We start from the raw sequence: 18430 nt of genomic DNA on the forward strand, positions 1-18430 counted from the left end.
CATTGTTATTAATGAATTATAGCGTAGTCATACTTTGTTTAGTTTCTAAAGTGAATATGTCATATGCTAAAAATGACTTTTATAGGTGTGTATTTTTTCAGATGCAGGACCGTACGGTCAACAAGAGATTAGGTAACCATACAGATGTCAGTATTTGGTGTTTTAAATACCTAAATTAATTTATGTTTTTTTTAAGCATGGTGCATCTCCTTTATCACATACATAACACATAATTTTTTCTCTCTTTAAAATAGAAACCTTGTGAATAGACTGATATTTTTGATGTCTGCACTCATTAGGGGTTTAGTCAAATATAAAAAGTTGATTCAGCACATTGGTATTAAATACATTCTCTGAGAATTTTTCAAGTTTTGACTGAAAATGTCACATCCATAACACTAGAATTGCCCTCATGAAATTAGTATCGAGTTGCTATGGTTACATAATCTTGTTTGTGATAGGTGGGCCATGGCCTAGAGCCATCCAGCGCGACTGTGATCCTTCAGTGGGCCGGACCACTTCCTGCTCATGTGCGCCATATTGGTTTCTCCACCGGCTGGGGTTCTGTCGGCGAGTTCAGGATCTGGCGCAAAGAAGATGCAGATGAGAACCACAATGAGGCCTTTACTCTGGGAGTCCCACATAATGTGGTTCCAGGCTCAGAGAGGGCCACAGCTTCGATGATCGGTGAGAATATTTGGAAACATCTCCGGTTAGAAGATTAGGACCGAAACATCCTGATGTATGGCGGTTGTTTGGTGTCCCAGGTGATGTTATGGGCCCTGCTCTCAACAACCTTGACAAGCTTCTCCGGCTTCCCTTCGGTTGTGGGGAGCAGAACATGATCCACTTCGCTCCCAACGTCTTCGTGCTGAAGTACCTTCAGAAAACCCATCAGCTCAGCCTGGAGGTGGAGGCCGAGGCCACTGACTACCTACTTCAAGGTGCAAGAAAGAGCATGCCTTCATTCTTAAATAAGTCCCCTCGATCTTAATCTTGTAAAGAATTATTTTAAAGTGATTGAAAGTCTGTACGTATGCAGTGCAAACAATGCCTTGGGTCTTCGAATGTGCCTGGCAGGTTATCAGAGGCAGCTTACGTACAAGAGGCAGGACGGTTCCTACAGCGCCTTCGGGGAAAGAGATTCCTCCGGAAGCATGTGGTAAGCTTAAAGCGTGTGAAGTCTCTACATGCCATGTCTACAGAGAAATTGGCTTTAATTACAATAGCGCAACCATCATTTTTCTGAGCATGTCCTTTATTTAACCCGCAGTCTCAGTCAGAGAAAGGTGAACTGTGTAAACAACCATGTTTGGTTTTTGGGACCTGTTATTTTTCCTCATTTCGTGATCTTATAACTCAAAATGATTCATGACAGAAGGCTAAAGCTGAGGTTGGACATGCGTAATGTTTGTGTTGTCTAAGGACTCATGGCATAGACAAGAATAACTTAGTTATTGGTCAGTGCTCTGTAGCGCCGGCCACATGGCAACAGTTCGAAGAGGTAGTGAGCTGGGTGTATGGGGTCCAAAAGGATTTTCTTAGCCCTTTTTCTCTTTCTGGAGGTGTAAAGATCTTGCAGGTTGGCAGGGGGTCACCAATAATCCTCTCAGCAGTCCAGACTGTTCATTCTAGTCTCTTAATATCTGATTTAGTAGCTGAACCAAACTACAGACTTGATGATGGCCGAGTAGATGGCCACAGCAGCTCCTGTGGCATGTTGAATTTCCTCAGCTGGCGAAGGAAGAACAACCTATGGTGGGCTTTTTTAGTGATGGAGTCTATGTGAGTGTCCCACTTCAGGTCCTCAGAAATGGTAGTGCCCAGGAACCTGAATGACTCAACTGCAGCCACAGTGTTGTTCATGATGGTGAGTGGGGGGAAATGCAGGGGAGGTTCTCCTGAAGTCCACGATCAACTCCATTTGAGCATGTCGAGCTCCATGTTCCAGGAGCTTGACATAGGAGTCTTTTGCAGTCCAATCGTTTGTATACAGGGAGAAGAGCAGTGGGGAGAGCAAGCATCCCTGAGGGGCACCAGTGCTGATAACCAAGTGGACTGTACCCTAATGTGTTATTAACAAACTACTAATAAGCTCCCTGACTCAAGTCACTGCAGTGAAGATTTATTGGTTGTTTTGAATAACCATCATTAATTATGTAATGTCAATGGCTCTTGGAGGGGCGGGCTGTTTGAAAGGCTCAAGATCTGTTATCTACACTTTACATTTGTCAGAAAATGTTTATAGAGAATGATTGTATTGTAAGTCTGAACATCTCTCAGTACAGATCATTTATTACCCAAATAACATCAGCTTCAGAGCTGGGTTAATATGTCCCAGGTTGAGCTGAATGATCGGACAGGAAATTGTGGCTTTTAATGAAAAGATTGGGCATAATGGTGCAGCAAGTATTTTATGTCCCCATCAGCGCCTTGGTGCCCCAGTAATGCCAAGGTCTTCAAATCTAATCGGCCTCAGCGAAAAGAACACCTAATGTTCTGGAACACATTGGAGTGGAAACTTTCATTTACAATTGCCTGGAAGGTAGACGCAGCTTTAGGAGACTTCGGTGACGTGTGAGGATGTTTTCTAATTGAGAAGCGAGGTTGTTTAGACACGGGACCGGACCTGGCAACCCATCTTCTGGCATCACTCAATGGCATCAGCACGTCTGGATCCAATGAAAGCCACATGCGGTAGTAATCTCCACTACATCCCCTCTGGGAACCCCCAGCAATCTCTCAAACTCCTGTTAGAGTTCTTGAGGACTTGCAACTTCTCTCTTTCCCAGCCGTTGTAGGGTACCCAGTTTAGATGAAAAGAGCCATGCTCAGGCTGGTATCAATAGTTTTTTCCTAGTGAGGCTATTCTAGAAGAAAAGTCACATACTTGAGGATGTCATGGACATTACTTTGGCAGCACAAACATACATTGGTGCTAGGTTCAAACTGGCAAATGTGCATTTACGAGCCCAGATCTGTAACCAGAATATAATCTATAATCTTGATTCAAGGATTTTATAGTTTTGTATGTGTGTTTGTCTTGACGTCCCTTAATCCTTCGCACATGTATGATCAAACTCCCCAGTAATTTACTTATTGACCTTAACTTGAGGTGATGTCAGCTTGGATCATCATTTGCCCGAATCCCCCCAGCACGCAGTTTGCATGTTTTTAGAGAACTGAATCGGTTCAGTTGACTCATGGACTCCATTAGGTGTTGCTGTTTTAACTGATTTTTGGAGCACCACCCCCCACTTTATGGAAAATAAGCATTATATTTTAAGAGTTTTATGAGTCATTATAAGTTAATAACTGTTCGGTCGAATGGAGTCCATCTAGGACCCCAGAGGGGTCACTTAACATTACATCACCTCATTAATATTCCAGACTAATTTTCAAAACATTCTGATGTGGTGTCCAATCATTTTCCAAGTGGCTTCAAATACATTCATAGTTTAAAACATAAGAGTTAAGTGTCACTTCTTGCTCCTTCAGGTTGACTGCATTCGTACTGAAATCGTTCGCCCAATCCCGTGGCTTCATCTTCATCGATCCTGAAGAACTACGTTCTGCCAAATCCTGGTTGATCACAAACCAAAAAGAAGAAGGTTCCTACCCAGCAATGGGCCGGATACTCAACAAAGACCTGCAGGTACATAAACCGAGACCTTCCTGTTTCATACTTCCATATTGTAGATTCGCTAAATGTAGGAATGTTCTAGTCCATGTGGAACTCTGTACATATTTAAATAAATACATAGATATATATATATATTGTTTGAAACACCTCAGGTTAAGCTTGACCAGCTAAATATAAAACTGAATGTTTCAGTTCAAAAGATCCATTATTTGTATCCTTTTAACAAGCTCAAATCAAACTGAGGAATGTGAGATAGAGGTGTTATTTGTTATCACTCTAGTGAAAGTTGCCCTCTTCAATTCCTTTTAAGGGTGGAATTCATGGAAAGATCTCCTTGACCGCATATGTGGTGGCAGCTCTTATGGAAACCGGGATTACAACTGAGGTGAGAGAACTCCCACATCTTGCACGATGGATCTTGTTTATCTTCTGTCCCATTAAACCACCTCTCAGCCAGGTCTTTTAGACAATCTCTTTGCGCAAATATCTGGGATCTGCATTAAGAGTGCATTCCTGCTTCATAAGATGATTGATGTTCTGGCAGAGAATCAACAGTATTTCTTTCAGCTTCGTGATGGGTAATCTAATATGGAAGCGTACTGTCTAAATCTGAAGATTTATGATTAGAACATGCAGAGAGAATGGAGACCTCATACTATTTTTACCCTGCCCACAATTCAAGATTTGGCATTTCCTTTGAATCCACATGACACTTTCATGTTATTTCAAACCTGTATTACTTTCTTTCTGCAGAACACAAAAGATTATTTTGAAGAATGTTGGTTACCCATTGGCCACCATTGACTTCCATTGTATTGAGACACTTTTCAAAATATCTTCTGTTGTGTTCCACAGAAAAAAGTCATAAGACAAGTTTTGAATGCCATGAGGGTGAACAAATTATGACTGAATGTAATTTTTTGTGTGAACCAAAATGATGCCATTATTAAAAGACAATCTTGCCAAATATTTCTCATCAGTCCTCTGATGTGTAGCAGCGCTATCGTGTGGTGTTGTCCTTTGTACAGACAGAATGAGTCACTTCAAAGATCAGCTTCTCGCACTCTCAAATCGCCCTAATGAAAAGAATACCATTCAGATTAGCGTGCATGGACGCTCAGGGCTAGTGTCCAGATTCTATGGGAAACGGGACATATGGTACAGATAAATCTCGGAGCGCTAATGCTAAACAGATGAAATATCATTTACAATGTTGTATATTTGCTATGTTTGCTTAGAAACACATTTGTACCAAATGTATCCGAAGTTTAGCGCATGCACCTGTTAGCAGTGTGTGTATGCTAATCTATAACATTCTATGTTTCGTTGCAAGTTGTGTTTATTCTTCATTGCTAATGAATTGTTTTAACTTGTGTTTTTATTTAGGAAGAAAAGAGAGCAGTTGATAAAGCTAAGGCGTTTCTGGAGAGTAACACGTACTCTGCCGATGACCCATATACTACAGCTCTGTTGGCATATGCACTCGCTTTACTCCGCAGTCCTTACGCCCCACTGGCTCTCCGGCGACTTAACCACATGGCCATCACTCAAGGTCGTTTATCAACTCGTGTTAAAAGATAGCTGTTGGTTGAGGCTTCGCATGTTGTTGACCTCCACTCTTCTGCTCTCCGCAGATGGTTTCACTCATTGGAGTCTCACTGGCAGTACTGTCACAGATGAAGACACGTTCATGGGCTTCAGTGATGGCCTCTCGCAGTCAGGTATCTGTCCATCAATTCATCAGTTACTATGTTGGGAATTGCGTTTGTTAGTTAATTGATTAAAGTAAGCTTGAAATTCATGTCAACATTCCCTTCTCCTTACTGGAAAAGGAATTTGTAGAAGTTTTAATTTAATTTGATTATTTTTCTGCTTTATTAGTGGTGTCAGCTGAGGTGGAAATGACAGCATATGGTCTTCTCACCTACACACTTCTGGGGGATGTTGCATCTGCCCTGCCAGTGGTTAAATGGCTCTCACAGCAAAGAAATGCCCTGGGAGGTTTTTCTTCAACTCAGGTAACAAATATGTGAATCTTTCTTTACCTTTAGTTTTCTTTAACTTCTGTAAGTGTAACATCGTTTAATACATTTTTGTTGTTGTCAAAACAGGATACTTGTGTTGCATTGCAAGCCCTTTCCGAATATGCCATCCTGTCATATGTTGGCGGAGTTAATCTCACCATATCCTTGGCTTCCACTAACCTGGACTTTCAAGAAACCTTTGAGCTTCAGTTCGACAATAAGAAGATCCTGCAGAAAGCAGTGGTAAAGATAATTTAAAATCAAGTGCTCGAATTGAAAGGGGGCTGCGGGGGTAGACTTGGGGGATGCCCAAATATTTTTGCAGTAGTGAAGCTAAAAATGAAAGTTTAAAAGTATTGCTTAAAAAGTGAATCAGCTCGAAATCGATCACAATACCTCTTATTCTGAAAGCAAACCATACAATAGAGATTGTGTTACATTTTTCACATTTTATTTATTGTCTAATTAAATAGTTTTAATGTTACGGTGTCAATGCTTCTTTAACTTAACATTGTATTTAATTTTTTCGATAAACTATTGTCATTTGTCATAAGGAAGCATTTACGATCCCCATAAGGCGTAACTTAATTCCATCCCGCATTCCACTGTCAATAACAGTAATGCCATTAATGTAATCTACTAGAGATTTATTTGAGCAACATTTTTGTGAGGGCCTGAACTTGATACGCCGTTCTTCTAAGCATCTGCTTGGCACATCACTCCATCTTGTGATTAGCTGTGTCAGTTTTAATGTGTGTAATTTGGATGCTGGATCAGAGCCAGTGAGTTAATGCGTTTGTTTATACCTGTGGCATTAATCTTACATTCTCGCTGTCTTTTTTTTTTAGATCCCCAGCATTCCAACAGGACTTTTTGTGAGCGCTAAAGGAGAAGGTTGCTGTCTAATGCAGGTACTCTTGGTGTCCGGTTAGACCAAACCCATTTTCTCCCCATGGATAAAAGTTTGGTCTATTCTAGAGGCAAATCCTTCTATGGCGACAGCCAGCTCTATTTTCACGAGACATCCAGTACTTATGTTCACATTCCTGTATTTAGAATGGAAGGATCTGGTAAAACTTACGCAACTGTATGCCAGGGCTATGTTCCCCCGTAATCAACCCCCTGGATAGGAGGGTCTATTTGAATTTTTTTATAACTTAATAACAGGAACAATAGACTCGTTCTAACTACGCCACAAAAACAGCTGGCATGTTTTGTTCTTAGGTTGTTTGGGGTTAAAGATGTACAATTGTAAGTTAATCTCATCTATGGTCAAATGGAAGCTTGTCATGCATTTATGGGGACTGAATGATACATCAATGATACGGCTTGTTTAGAAGAATTATAATTGTCCTTTGTGAGCCGAGTTTTGATATTCCATACTCTTGGGTTGAAGAATGGAGGCAGTCCTGATCTAGGGATCAGAATCTCTGGGATCTTGAGGGTGCACTTTTTATTTTACTTACTGGCCAGTAAAAGGTACTTAGAACACCTTGGTGACTTCATAGCAACACCCTGGCAACCACCCTCAACACTCTAGCAACCTTATATAAACATGCTGAAACCTTTTTAAAACACCTTAGCAACTGCATATTAAAGACCTACCAAGGAAAGATAACCTTTTTTGTAATTTTACCAGAAATGAAGTGGACTGAGCCTTAAGAAAACATTACATTTGATGTAATAAAATAGAAATAGTGTATGACAACCTTGAGTAATTGTGATGCATATTACGGTATGGTCTTCTGTTCTTTATAGATCGATGTGTCATACAATGTACCCGATCCAGTGGCTAAGCCAGCTTTTCAGCTAAAAGTAGACCTGAAGGAACCCAGGCAGGAGCGGCACACCCCACTCCCCCCACGTCACGTATCCCTTCGTTCCCGTTCTCGATCTGATAACCGTTCAGAGCTGAATCGCAAGCGGAGGGCTCCTGTAGACGACGAGGACCCCGCAGCCCACCAAGACCACCTGGATTACCGTATTACACTGGAGGTTTGCACCAGGTAATTGCATCACAGTCTAAAATAAATGACTATTATTGCCTTTTAACAATATTGATTGTGCTAACAGGTAGATTAAAATGATTTCTATTTAGTGTGAAGTACTTTGAGTTGTTTATTCACTAACTCTCCTTCAGGTGGTTGCACACCGGTTCATCCAACATGGCCGTCTTAGAAGTCCCTCTGTTGTCCGGCTTCCGTGCCGACATTGAGAGTTTGGAAAGGGTGAGGCGTCTTAATTTATGTCATTTTTTATTTTGATCTCACAGAACATCCTTTTCTTTGTCACACCCATTTAGAGTTTACATCATTTGGGCGTATAAAAAACAACACTGTACCCACAAGGGTGTTGGTCTTTATTATAGGACAGTGCACTTCTATCGCTCTCCATCTCTATCTCTCTCTGCATGTGTCCTTCTGGCAGATGGACAGAGTTAACATCTGGAGGCCATTTCAAAGGAGGCAGTATGGCGTGGAATTTATCAGTCTTTGCTTTCTCTCACTAGCACACACACGTAAACAAACACGCATGTGTTGCGTCATATCGTTGTTGCTAAGTAAACTGATTTTACCGCTTTTCTGAACGCTTGCACATAAGTGATCAGTGTCTTGAACATTCCTGGCAGGACACGCCAATGAATAATGCAAATATTATTAAAAAAGTAATTAATTTCTAAAAAGATACTAAACAATGGGGGGTGTAACGATACCCTTCGCTCACAATTCAAAACAGTACATGATACTGGGATACGATGCGATAGTATGAAATTAAGAAATGTAAATCCCAATAGCGAACTTCTTAATTAAAATGTTTACATTTTTTAAATACATTTTCACAAAAAAAGGTTATAAAGTTAATAAAAATGTATTATGTATTGTTGTGACCATTTCAGTCCAGTGTTTGTATAATTTCAACAAAATCATCCAACACCAAATGTCAAAGACTGAAAGAATGACAAGACGCATGAAAACTGGACAAAATTGAGGTCATCACAAATTTTTTTACAAATAAAAATGAACAAACATTACTGTTGTATTGCTTAAAAGTGAATATGAAATTAGTTTTCTTTGTAGTATTTGAGGTCTGAACTCTGAAAAAAATTCTATTAAATATAATATTTTATTTAGTTTCCGTTAAATAAAACGTTTTAATACGATTAATTTTATTAAACAATAATGTGATACAAGTCATATGTTGTGAAAAAACAGCATAGCTCTGCAATACATATCATAATATGTATTGTGATACATTATGACACAATATATTGTTACAACCCCAATAAAAATTTATACTAAAATAAAAAACTAGTATACCAGCTTATGTCACTTGGCACCAGAGGGAAATACCGAAAAACTATGTAGCCTACGTTTCTCATACACTTAAAAAAAATCACAAAAAACGATCTTTGGAATCCACTGTTAAAATATACTTGCATAAATCATACTTAAATTACATGGCAAGTATATAGACAGGTATGTGTGTGCTTTTTATAAATACGATTGCTAGGCAGGTTTATTGCGTGGTATAAAAATGCGTCTGGCCGCAAGCTGGTGTGACCTCATTCCCAGGAGGGGACCAATGAGCTCTAGCTGAGTTTGCAGACCCTCCACAGGCCCGTAACATCCACGGCAGCAGCCTGGAACAGGAAATGCTCAGGGGGGTCAAGCTGCCCCATCACCTCTGTCAGCTGGGGGGGGTAAATTGAGGTTGGTTTAGGTCACCTTCATTGTCCCCAATCAACTCATTGTGCCTCATTAGTCACGTTACAGGCCCCAGGCCTCATGTCCTCCATGCTAGTAAACCCACGCTACCACGGGAGCAATATAATGCAAACGAACTCCGAACCTCAGCGCGGTGGAACGTGTCTCATTAGCGCCATTAGCCAGTAACAAGCTGGCTTTACACGGCCACCTCTGGCTGGCTCCATGTTTATTACACGACCCCGGCTGTTCACATTCCTCCTTTCGCTATGGGAAGCAGGATTGCTTACACCGTTGTGTCTCATTGTTTCAATTTATATACGGGAGGAGGCTGTTATTGGAGGATTGTTTGCTTCTTGGATGTTTTTGTGCATTGAACAATATGGCCAGCTGTTCAATTGTAACCACACAGTTACCATCAAGGTTGTTGTGTGTCTTGGGACCTAAAGCACAAGCTTGCCTTTTTTGGCAACATGTAAAATATTTTTGGTTTTATTATAAGATGCTCTCTGCTGTGACTATTTAGACTAATCAAATAACGTTTGGTAGTAAGTTTGTCATTTATATGTGCCTGCTGCAGTCACAATGTTTATGTTTGTGGGTGCATGTGTGTGTGTGAGATATGTCTTTGTGGCGCCAGCTCACACTGAGTCTCTCATAAACTGTGTCCGAGTGCCCACCGCCACCCCTCTCTCTCTCTCTCTCTCTCTCTCTCTCTCTCTCACACACACACACACGCGCAAACAAACAATGTTAGGATGGTAAATAAGTCTAAACTAAACTTTACACCTTTTGTGGAAATTACAAGCTACTATATCCGTGTTTTGTCATTAACTGTAAACAAAGGACTGGACGCTTTTATTTAGTTTTCTTTTTGTTTTCAAAGGCCACGTCCCCTGCGATTGCACTTTTCAACCTTTAGTTAGTGTGTAATGTTGCTGTTACAGCATAAATAATACCTGCAAAATGACAAAGCTCAAAGTTCAGTTCCAAGCGAGATATTGTATTTAACAGAATTACATTTTCAAGGACCACAGAGAATGGGTGGAATCGGACTACAGCCCTCTACTTCCCGGGTACATGTCAGTATTCCGAGGGATTTTAATAACCTTCGCCCAAAGGAATATACAAAGAAATGGGCGAGGCCTTCCTTAGAGAAGTGGAAGAGCCGCTGTAGTAGTGTTCGGTTATCGGAGATCTTAAACATTTGACTGAGCTGCGCGCTTAACTACTTTCATCACAGTCCTACAGCTGGTAAAAAGAATTCACTTACACACATTCTAAGATAACCAACGGTCAAATAACAGCTTCCATGACTTTAACATCGGCTGAGAAAGTTGTTCTGTGTAATACACTGATTTTGTGTGTGGTTGCGCATAACTCTAAAACACTTCTATGAAACGTCCTTTGAAGTCCTACTTGCAAATTTCTCTAAGTCAATCTGCTTGTTTTGGGGGCACGGTGGCTTAGTGGTTAGCACGTTCGCCTCACACCTCCAGAGTTGGGGGTTCGATTCCCGCTTCCGACTTGTGTGTGTGGAGTTTGCATGTTCTCCCCGTGCCTCGGGGGTTTCCTCCGGGTCCTCCGGTTTCCTCCCCTGGTCCAAAAACATGCATGGTAGGTTGATTGGCATCTCTGGAAAAATTGTCCGTAGGGTGTGAGTGCGTGAGTGAATGAGTGAGTGTGTGTGCCCTGCGATGGGTTGGCACTCCATCCAGGGTGTATCCTGCCTTGATGCCCGATGACTCCTGAGATAGGCGCAGGCTCCACGTGACCCGAGGTAGTTCGGATAACCGGTAGAAAATGGATGGATGGAATCTGCTTGTTTTATTATACAACTCAGGTCCAATATTAAAAGGCAAAACTAACGCTTCTGTTATTAGTGTTAATTAATTTAATTGGTCTGACCCAATCGGTCAGGTGTCATTTCCCTCGCCATAGTACGAAACAAAATCATGATCTCTAACAAAGATTGACGTTTGCAAATGCACTAGCAGACCTCTGTTAGACTTCGATGGATCTGCTTCTTTTAAATTGATACAGTGAAGTTGGAGCCATTGTTACTGTTTATTGCTCAAAGCCAAAGTTTATAAATACACGTGTGCTGAGAGGGATACCGACCAATCACTACAGCCTGAGGAGCGGAGTTAGGTAGATAGCGATAGTGGCTTTGTATTTAACGAGAGAACAACGAAAGAAAGAGAACATGCTTATATACTGTACATTTAAGAAAAGTTCAAATCGATTTTACAAGCTAAGAATGATCATATGTCATTCATACATTGTAAATTTTTTCCTAATATTGTATTCTGTATTTATTCACACTGTATATCCTGCACTTGCTAATTGCACTTCTGGTTAGACCTAAACTACATTTCGTTACACTGTACTTGTATATGTGTAATGACAATAAAGTTGAATCTAATCTAATCTAATCTAATCACATTATTTTGTATGTTATCACATTTTACTTTAATATCATGCAGAAATCTAAATGTAATGTTTTTATGATTCTGTTCCCAGCTGCTGTTGGATAAACGAGTGGGACTGAAAAGGTATGAGGTGGATGGACGGAAAGTTCTCTTCTACTTCGATGAGGTAAGTTAACGCTCTCAATTTAGACCTCCAGCAGAATTTTTACACAGTTTGAACCCTATACATTAATGTACATGTCTCATATAACTCCAGGTGTTTTGTCAGGGGAGCTGATTAAATGCATATGATGCCTTATGAAGGACGTGACAGAATGAAATAAAATGGTCTGCTATGGTTTATTCTCTCCTTAGATCCCCAGTCAGTGCATGACCTGTGTTACCTTCAACGCCGTGAGGGAGTATATTGTGGGCAAAACGGCCCCAGTGCCAGTCAAAGTCTACGACTACTATGAACCAGGTGGGTGCCGTCCTGTACTTTTTTCTTCTCTGCTGGATTTTTTTTAGCATTAGGTGGTTTAGCTGGTTGTTTCTTGGTTATAAGTTTGTTGCACAGTCTAAAGTTATAAGTTACTGTAATTTCCCCATGAAAAAGTAAAGTAAGGGATTACTCTTATTTTTGCTGTAATTTAACGTTACTTTTGAAGTAATTAAGCTAAATACTTTGTGTAATATGTGTGTGCAATTGTGGAATTGACATCAAAATTCAAAGTCTAACTTTAAAATCTGTGCTTTAATGTATAACTCTAACATTTGTAATAGTTTGTTCAGTTAATAAGAGTACTTTATGTAGTTTTATATTATTTATTTAAATGAATTAAAAGAGCCGCTTCATGTCTATCCTTGAATCAGTTAACTTATCAAGGTTGATAGGATATAGAAAGTAATAAGAAATAAGTAATTAAATACTTTTTGGAGAGAGTAATTTGTACAGTAATCTAATTACACTATACGAATATGTATTTAGTAATTAATAACTTTAAATTTTCAGATTAATTTGCCCAACACTGTATACTTCAATCTACTTGACTTAGTGTTTTGTTTTTATACAGCATTTGAAGCCACTCGTTTCTACAATGTTAGCGAGAGCAGTCCTCTCGCACGTGAGCTGTGTGACGGCACTACGTGTAATGAGGTGGAGAGCTCCAGCAATCATTGGACGGGTTGTTACATCTTATTCTTCTAGTGTTTTCTGTTTTATTTCCATCTTTGAACTCAAATAATCTCGGTTTATAGATTTATCATCTAGAACAGTTTACCCGAATATGAAAATCTTCAAAAAATTTGCATCTACAGATGTTCAGATGTACGACTTTTATTTGGTTGTTCAGGCTTTTTTGTACAAAAACAATCTTTTACATTACAAGGCCCACAAACAAGCTATTCAGTTCAAATATGACGTAACGTCCAATCTTGTTTCATCACGGACCTGTTTTACATTCACACAACATATTGTTTCTCAAATGTAAGTCGTTTAATAGTACAGTTTTGGTTTAGAAGACAAATATTAACCAATATTTTGAGCTCCATAAAAAATGATAAAATGACAGTATTTTAATATAAAATGTTATTGTTTTAAATCACAAGTACAATATTCATTCTTGCGTTCAGGTTCTCAAGAGAAATGTATTTATTCTGCGAAACTAACATCACGAACACTTCACCACTTTTTATTGGTCAAACAAACCGATAATCCCACCCTGTACTAATGCGACTGGTCGAGGCAATGTTGCCATGTGGGACTGTAGTGATGCTCCAAAAAAAAAACATCAAAATAATTTAACACTTCAAGTTTAATAAAGAGCTCTACACTTGCCCTGCAGGCTTTGTTCAGAGCGGTCAGTGCAATAACATCTTCGACTGTCCGGAGGAGGAAAACTTCGAACGATGTATTTGTTATCGAGATTGCGGTTATGACGGCGAGCCGGTCTGCGGTTCTGATGGCCAACTGTACCAGAACCAGTGCCAGATGGAAGTTGCCGCCTGCAGAAATGGCACACGGATCGAGCAGATGCCTTTTAGCAACTGTCCACAGAGTAAGTGTGCACACCCTACATTATCCGCACTTCGAGGGGTTTGACCCAAATTGGTTCTCAGACAAATTGGTTCCCTTTAGACCCATCGCACAGATAGGTCACATTCCTCTTTTTATCTTTCTCTTAGCGAAACTGTGCAATTTTATTACTAACCTAGCTTTCACCAAGATTGATGCCATGCGATCGCAAACCAGGTGCTATCCTTCGCAGACACTCTCAGATGAAGTTGTGTCCGGTGCATAGTTAGAAACATCTTTCTTTCTTTCCCCTTAAAAGGCTCATGCACAGAACCTTCCGATAAAATACATGCAGGCACAAACATGCGTGCAGACGTTTCTGCTAAACAAAGCCTGGTTTGGATCATCTTAATGTGGATCAGGAGTTGCATAGCGACAATTCAAGGTTAAATCATGACACTTGGATGTCTTATTTCAGCATCGATTTGATTATCAAATGTGAGATTAAAGCTTCTTAGTGAATCAAAGTGTTTCCTTTGCGAGTATTCATGTCCAGGCATGGCCAATTCAAGGAAGCCCCCCTTCGGCCCTTACTAAGAAAGATGTGTGTACCTGCTTGGTGGAAACAGCTGTTCAGGTGTTGGTTTTGTAGATGATATAAACACACACACATATACACACACACACACCACCCTACGGCCTATTAAAGGGAACCCCAAATGACAGAGTGCTTTTGTCCACGGTCCTTTGACAGAAGAGGTGGGGGGTGTTTGGTCCGTTAGAAAAATCCTGTCGCATTCCTTTCCGACGCGCAAACCGATAAACAAAGAGGCTTTCTTGTTTTACAGACGAGCATCAACAGGGACCAGAAAGTGTTTGCATTACCGTTAAAAAGGAGGGGCGGTGTGTTCTATCGTTATTTTATTCACCCTCCACTTTCTTCTACACAAAAGAAGATATTGTGAAGAACATTTGTAACCGAACACTACTGACCCCACTGACACAAATCCATAAACATTTCTCAAAATATCTTCCTATGTCTTCCACACAAGAAAGGTTTCAAACCACAGTAGGGCGACTAAATGATGACAACATTTCTGACCACCTTTTATGCATCTTATCTTGCAGTAGGGGTGGTCGTAGAAGAGCGAGAACTCGCTACAGGAGAGGAACCCGAACAGGAACCTATACTCATTCCTGCAGGTATCATCATCTTCTCTTAGGTCTGTTCTTCAAACACCAGCTGTGCAAGTGCCCGCAGGTGTGAGCATGTGCCACACATGGGCAGGTGCTGGAGAGTTCAGCCATCAGAAGCTACATGTGCATGTATAGACCTGCGACGCAGCCCAGACTGCATTAATGCAGGGATTATTAGTATCCCGGTCTACTGACGCTCATAAAGTTAAGTTAGAGGCACTCATGATATCACATGCACTTTTGACTAGGTGTGCGTGTGGTGGTATGTCTGTGTCCTCTGGAAAACTTCCAGACTGATTAGACGGTCTCTCACAGAGCTGTTAAGACTTGTCCCGTGTCGTGTTGAGCAGAGAAAATGCATCAGTGGTGCTTGGACTGCACATCCCTTCCTGGTGCATTCATTTGCTGCATGCTTGCATTGCTTTAATTATGCAAAACTGTACTGTGTTGGATATTGATAAACCCTTGCGAGTGATTTGCATTTGTTCCATTCCATTTGTTATACTGTAATATAGGCTTATGTGACTTATGTTCACCTCTTTCTTGCATCTTAAGAAAATAATCAAATGGGTTTCGCGCAGTGATCGCAAACACCTGCGTAGCAGAAATATGTTATTTGGATAAGCTCATTTGGTTTATGTCTGGAAAACACATTTGCACATGATGTATTATGCCGCCTTGTTTTTTTGGAACGTCAAAACAACGTTAACCTGTTATGTTAAGGGGACTTCTTTCTGTAAAATTGTACTATATGTGATCTGCCTGTCATTTTTATGGTCTCTCATTTAGGTCCACTTAAGGTCTAGTTTCTGCAAACACTGTATAAAATGCAACAATATAAGACATTGTTATGGAAATGTATGACAATCTAATGAGTTAAGACTCAGATTTTTTGCATTACAGACACATTTAAATATTTGCATTGCAAGCCTGTAATAAAATCCGCTTCAGTTGCTGCGTTATGAATGCAAAGAGCTCCCTCTACAGGCCATGTTAGGTTTTTACCTTCATTTTTCCTCAGTCGTGCAGATGTCGGTCGATGTAGTTTATTATGATCGTCAAAACTGAAAATATAAAAAAGCGATTAAAAGTATAACCATGGCAACGTTTTTATACGATTTCACAACATTTGTTGCCTGCTGTTCTTTTATAGCAGGGGAGGAGCCAGGCTCCATGGCCGATGTGTCCTACTATTCTTACGACTATGACCCAGAAATACCCTTTTTACCAGAGAGTGAGGAGAAGTTAGTGCCGATAAGAGAGGAAGAGGAGGCAGGAGACACCGTCGGGCCTGTGAATGAACATCTCCTCACAGTGGACACAAAAGACTCGCCTGGGCGATGGTGAGATGCACCGTGCACGTGCCATCCGCTAAATCTAGCCTCTTAAAGGAACAGCGACCCAAAAATGTCATTGTCATTCCAACCACTCTGTTTATTATGTTGAACATTTTTGGTTACGCTGTTCCTTTAAGACTTATGGTATTGTATGTCTTGCCCATTAAAAACGTATATTTACTTTACTTTTGTCTGCTTCTCTACACAACAGAGCCCTGCCCGCCTGCAGAAAAGCCTGGAGATCCACATTGTACATTCTCTGTGAATATGTTTGTGTGAAAGAAATGCCTGAAAAGTGAGGTGTACCCAGTCTGTTGCTATGAGACAGCCTTGCATGTGTATGTTCTGAAAGAGAGAGAGTATCTTTGCATTATCAACTCGTGAACTTTTCATATCTCTTTACGTTTAGTCGACGATATGTCATCTCATATTCCTCTTGTAATCTTGTTTTAATAGTCTAGTATTTATGTTTGTAAGAATAATTGACTTCAAATCAAATATTTTATTGTTTCGTTTTTCTATATGTGGTATTTATTTGTGGCTTATGCCTTTGTTTTTTTTTCGGTTCGTTCCTATTTTCTCATTTTCTTGGTCCATGTACACTTCCTATAGGTGCGTCATACAGAAAATGTGTAACTACTAACTATTACTCGGAGGAAACCACAGCCAATAAATAAGCTACTCGGCCAGTAAATTACTCCTGTAATCGAATAACATCTTTATTACAGATGTTTCAATGTTACACATGCTCCGATTTAAAAGTGCTAACATAAGCTATTTTGTCCAAACTACTACTTCCGTAAGTTTAGCTGATATTTAATTTTTACACATTTTATTCCCCTTAAGTGTTCATATAATACATAGAAATTTGGATATGTTTTAAAGTGATACTTAACCCAAAAATTAAATTGTGTGTTGTTCCAAATCTGTTGAATTCCTTTGTTCTGATGAACACAGAGAAAGATATTTGGAAGAATGCTTATAACCAGACCGATCTTGCCACCCATTGACTCCCATAGAAATGTATACAAGTAAATGATGAAAAAACACCCATTTTTGGGTGAAGTATCACTTTAAACTGGCAATGAGATTGTAGCATTCATGGCTATTTGCATATAAAAGACAATCGCTTGGATTAGAAAATGATTTTACTACTTTGAAGAGTTTTTGAATAGCCTTACATCAAATTAAGTTTAAAAAAAAATGTTTGAGAAAACCTGTAATATAGACCAATTATTTCTCGCCATGAGAATAGCCATTGAAGCTGGCAGGATTTAAAAAAACTAAGTCAGGACAGAAGTTGCAAATAACATCCGCCGGTTTATATTGGCTCCAAATGGATAAATGTGAATTTTGAAATCACTGTCAATCCAAATGAACCTAAATTGAATGTAACCTCCAGTTTTATCAAATGCAAAACATTTGGAAATAAGTCAACAGGAATAAACTTTTTATGCAGTCTGTTATCTTGTGTGGAATCTTTTTAGGCTAAGCAATTGGTTCGATTTTATGACATCATCTTATCACTGGCTTTCTATAGCTCACATCATTCTTAAAATTACATGCTGTACTATACCATCAGCATTGCATTGTTTATAGAAAACTATGCCAGTAGCTGCAACGTGCTTATTCTTTATGTTTTGTGTGAAGTCTTTTTTTAAATCTCACCATAGTTTTAAGGTCCCTGCAACACATTGACCCCATGTGTCTCTTGGTCAGCTTGTGTGTGTTTGTAATGTTGTCAACCAGCTCTGGTTACCACAGCTTGAATCAGCACAAGCCTGTTAATGTTTAATGTTTGTTCGCTGGTCAGTGGAAATGTCCTCACAGCATCTCCTTTTAACTTTCACTTAGCCTAAATGCAGAATTTTTACCATTACAAAGAATTTCATCAGATAATATACAATAATATGGATATATGTTATTTTTCTGAAAACGTAGGCAAAATGTATGCATGTTCTCAAAGGTAACGGAGCGTCCCTGTGTGGCTTTGCAGGGGGCCCCCCAACTGCACGTCTCCCAGAGACATCCCACGCTTGACTAAAACACGACGGCCTATCTGTTCTCAGCATTTACTGTCCATCAAAGCAAAGGGAGAGG

The 18430-nt window shown here is 39.9% G+C and overlaps 1 protein-coding gene across 2 annotated transcripts in view; it reads left to right on the top strand.

The window, feature by feature from the left end:
- Positions 1–17796, top strand: part of cpamd8 (C3 and PZP like alpha-2-macroglobulin domain containing 8) — a 31473-nt gene extending 13677 nt beyond the window's left edge. Inside the window, exons 25-43 of one of the 2 annotated variants that reach the window (XM_056759125.1) lie at positions 462–687; positions 768–944; positions 1081–1162; positions 3499–3655; positions 3954–4028; positions 5030–5195; positions 5278–5364; positions 5525–5661; positions 5755–5910; positions 6516–6578; positions 7426–7673; positions 7808–7895; positions 11895–11969; positions 12158–12263; positions 12856–12966; positions 13627–13839; positions 14925–14999; positions 16150–16336; positions 16542–17796. In XM_056759125.1, the coding sequence (XP_056615103.1) occupies positions 462–687; positions 768–944; positions 1081–1162; positions 3499–3655; positions 3954–4028; positions 5030–5195; positions 5278–5364; positions 5525–5661; positions 5755–5910; positions 6516–6578; positions 7426–7673; positions 7808–7895; positions 11895–11969; positions 12158–12263; positions 12856–12966; positions 13627–13839; positions 14925–14999; positions 16150–16336; position 16542 (2430 nt within the window). In that variant the 3' untranslated portion in view covers positions 16543–17796. Of the gene's footprint in view, positions 1–461; positions 688–767; positions 945–1080; positions 1163–3498; positions 3656–3953; positions 4029–5029; positions 5196–5277; positions 5365–5524; positions 5662–5754; positions 5911–6515; positions 6579–7425; positions 7674–7807; positions 7896–11894; positions 11970–12157; positions 12264–12855; positions 12967–13626; positions 13840–14924; positions 15000–16146; positions 16337–16541 lie in introns of both variants that reach the window. The other variant, XM_056759124.1, reaches the window with a different exon arrangement.
- The last annotated feature ends 634 nt before the right edge of the window (positions 17797–18430 follow it).

This window comes from Triplophysa dalaica, chromosome 10, assembly GCF_015846415.1.
Source record: "Triplophysa dalaica isolate WHDGS20190420 chromosome 10, ASM1584641v1, whole genome shotgun sequence".
Taxonomy (NCBI): domain Eukaryota; kingdom Metazoa; phylum Chordata; class Actinopteri; order Cypriniformes; family Nemacheilidae; genus Triplophysa; species Triplophysa dalaica.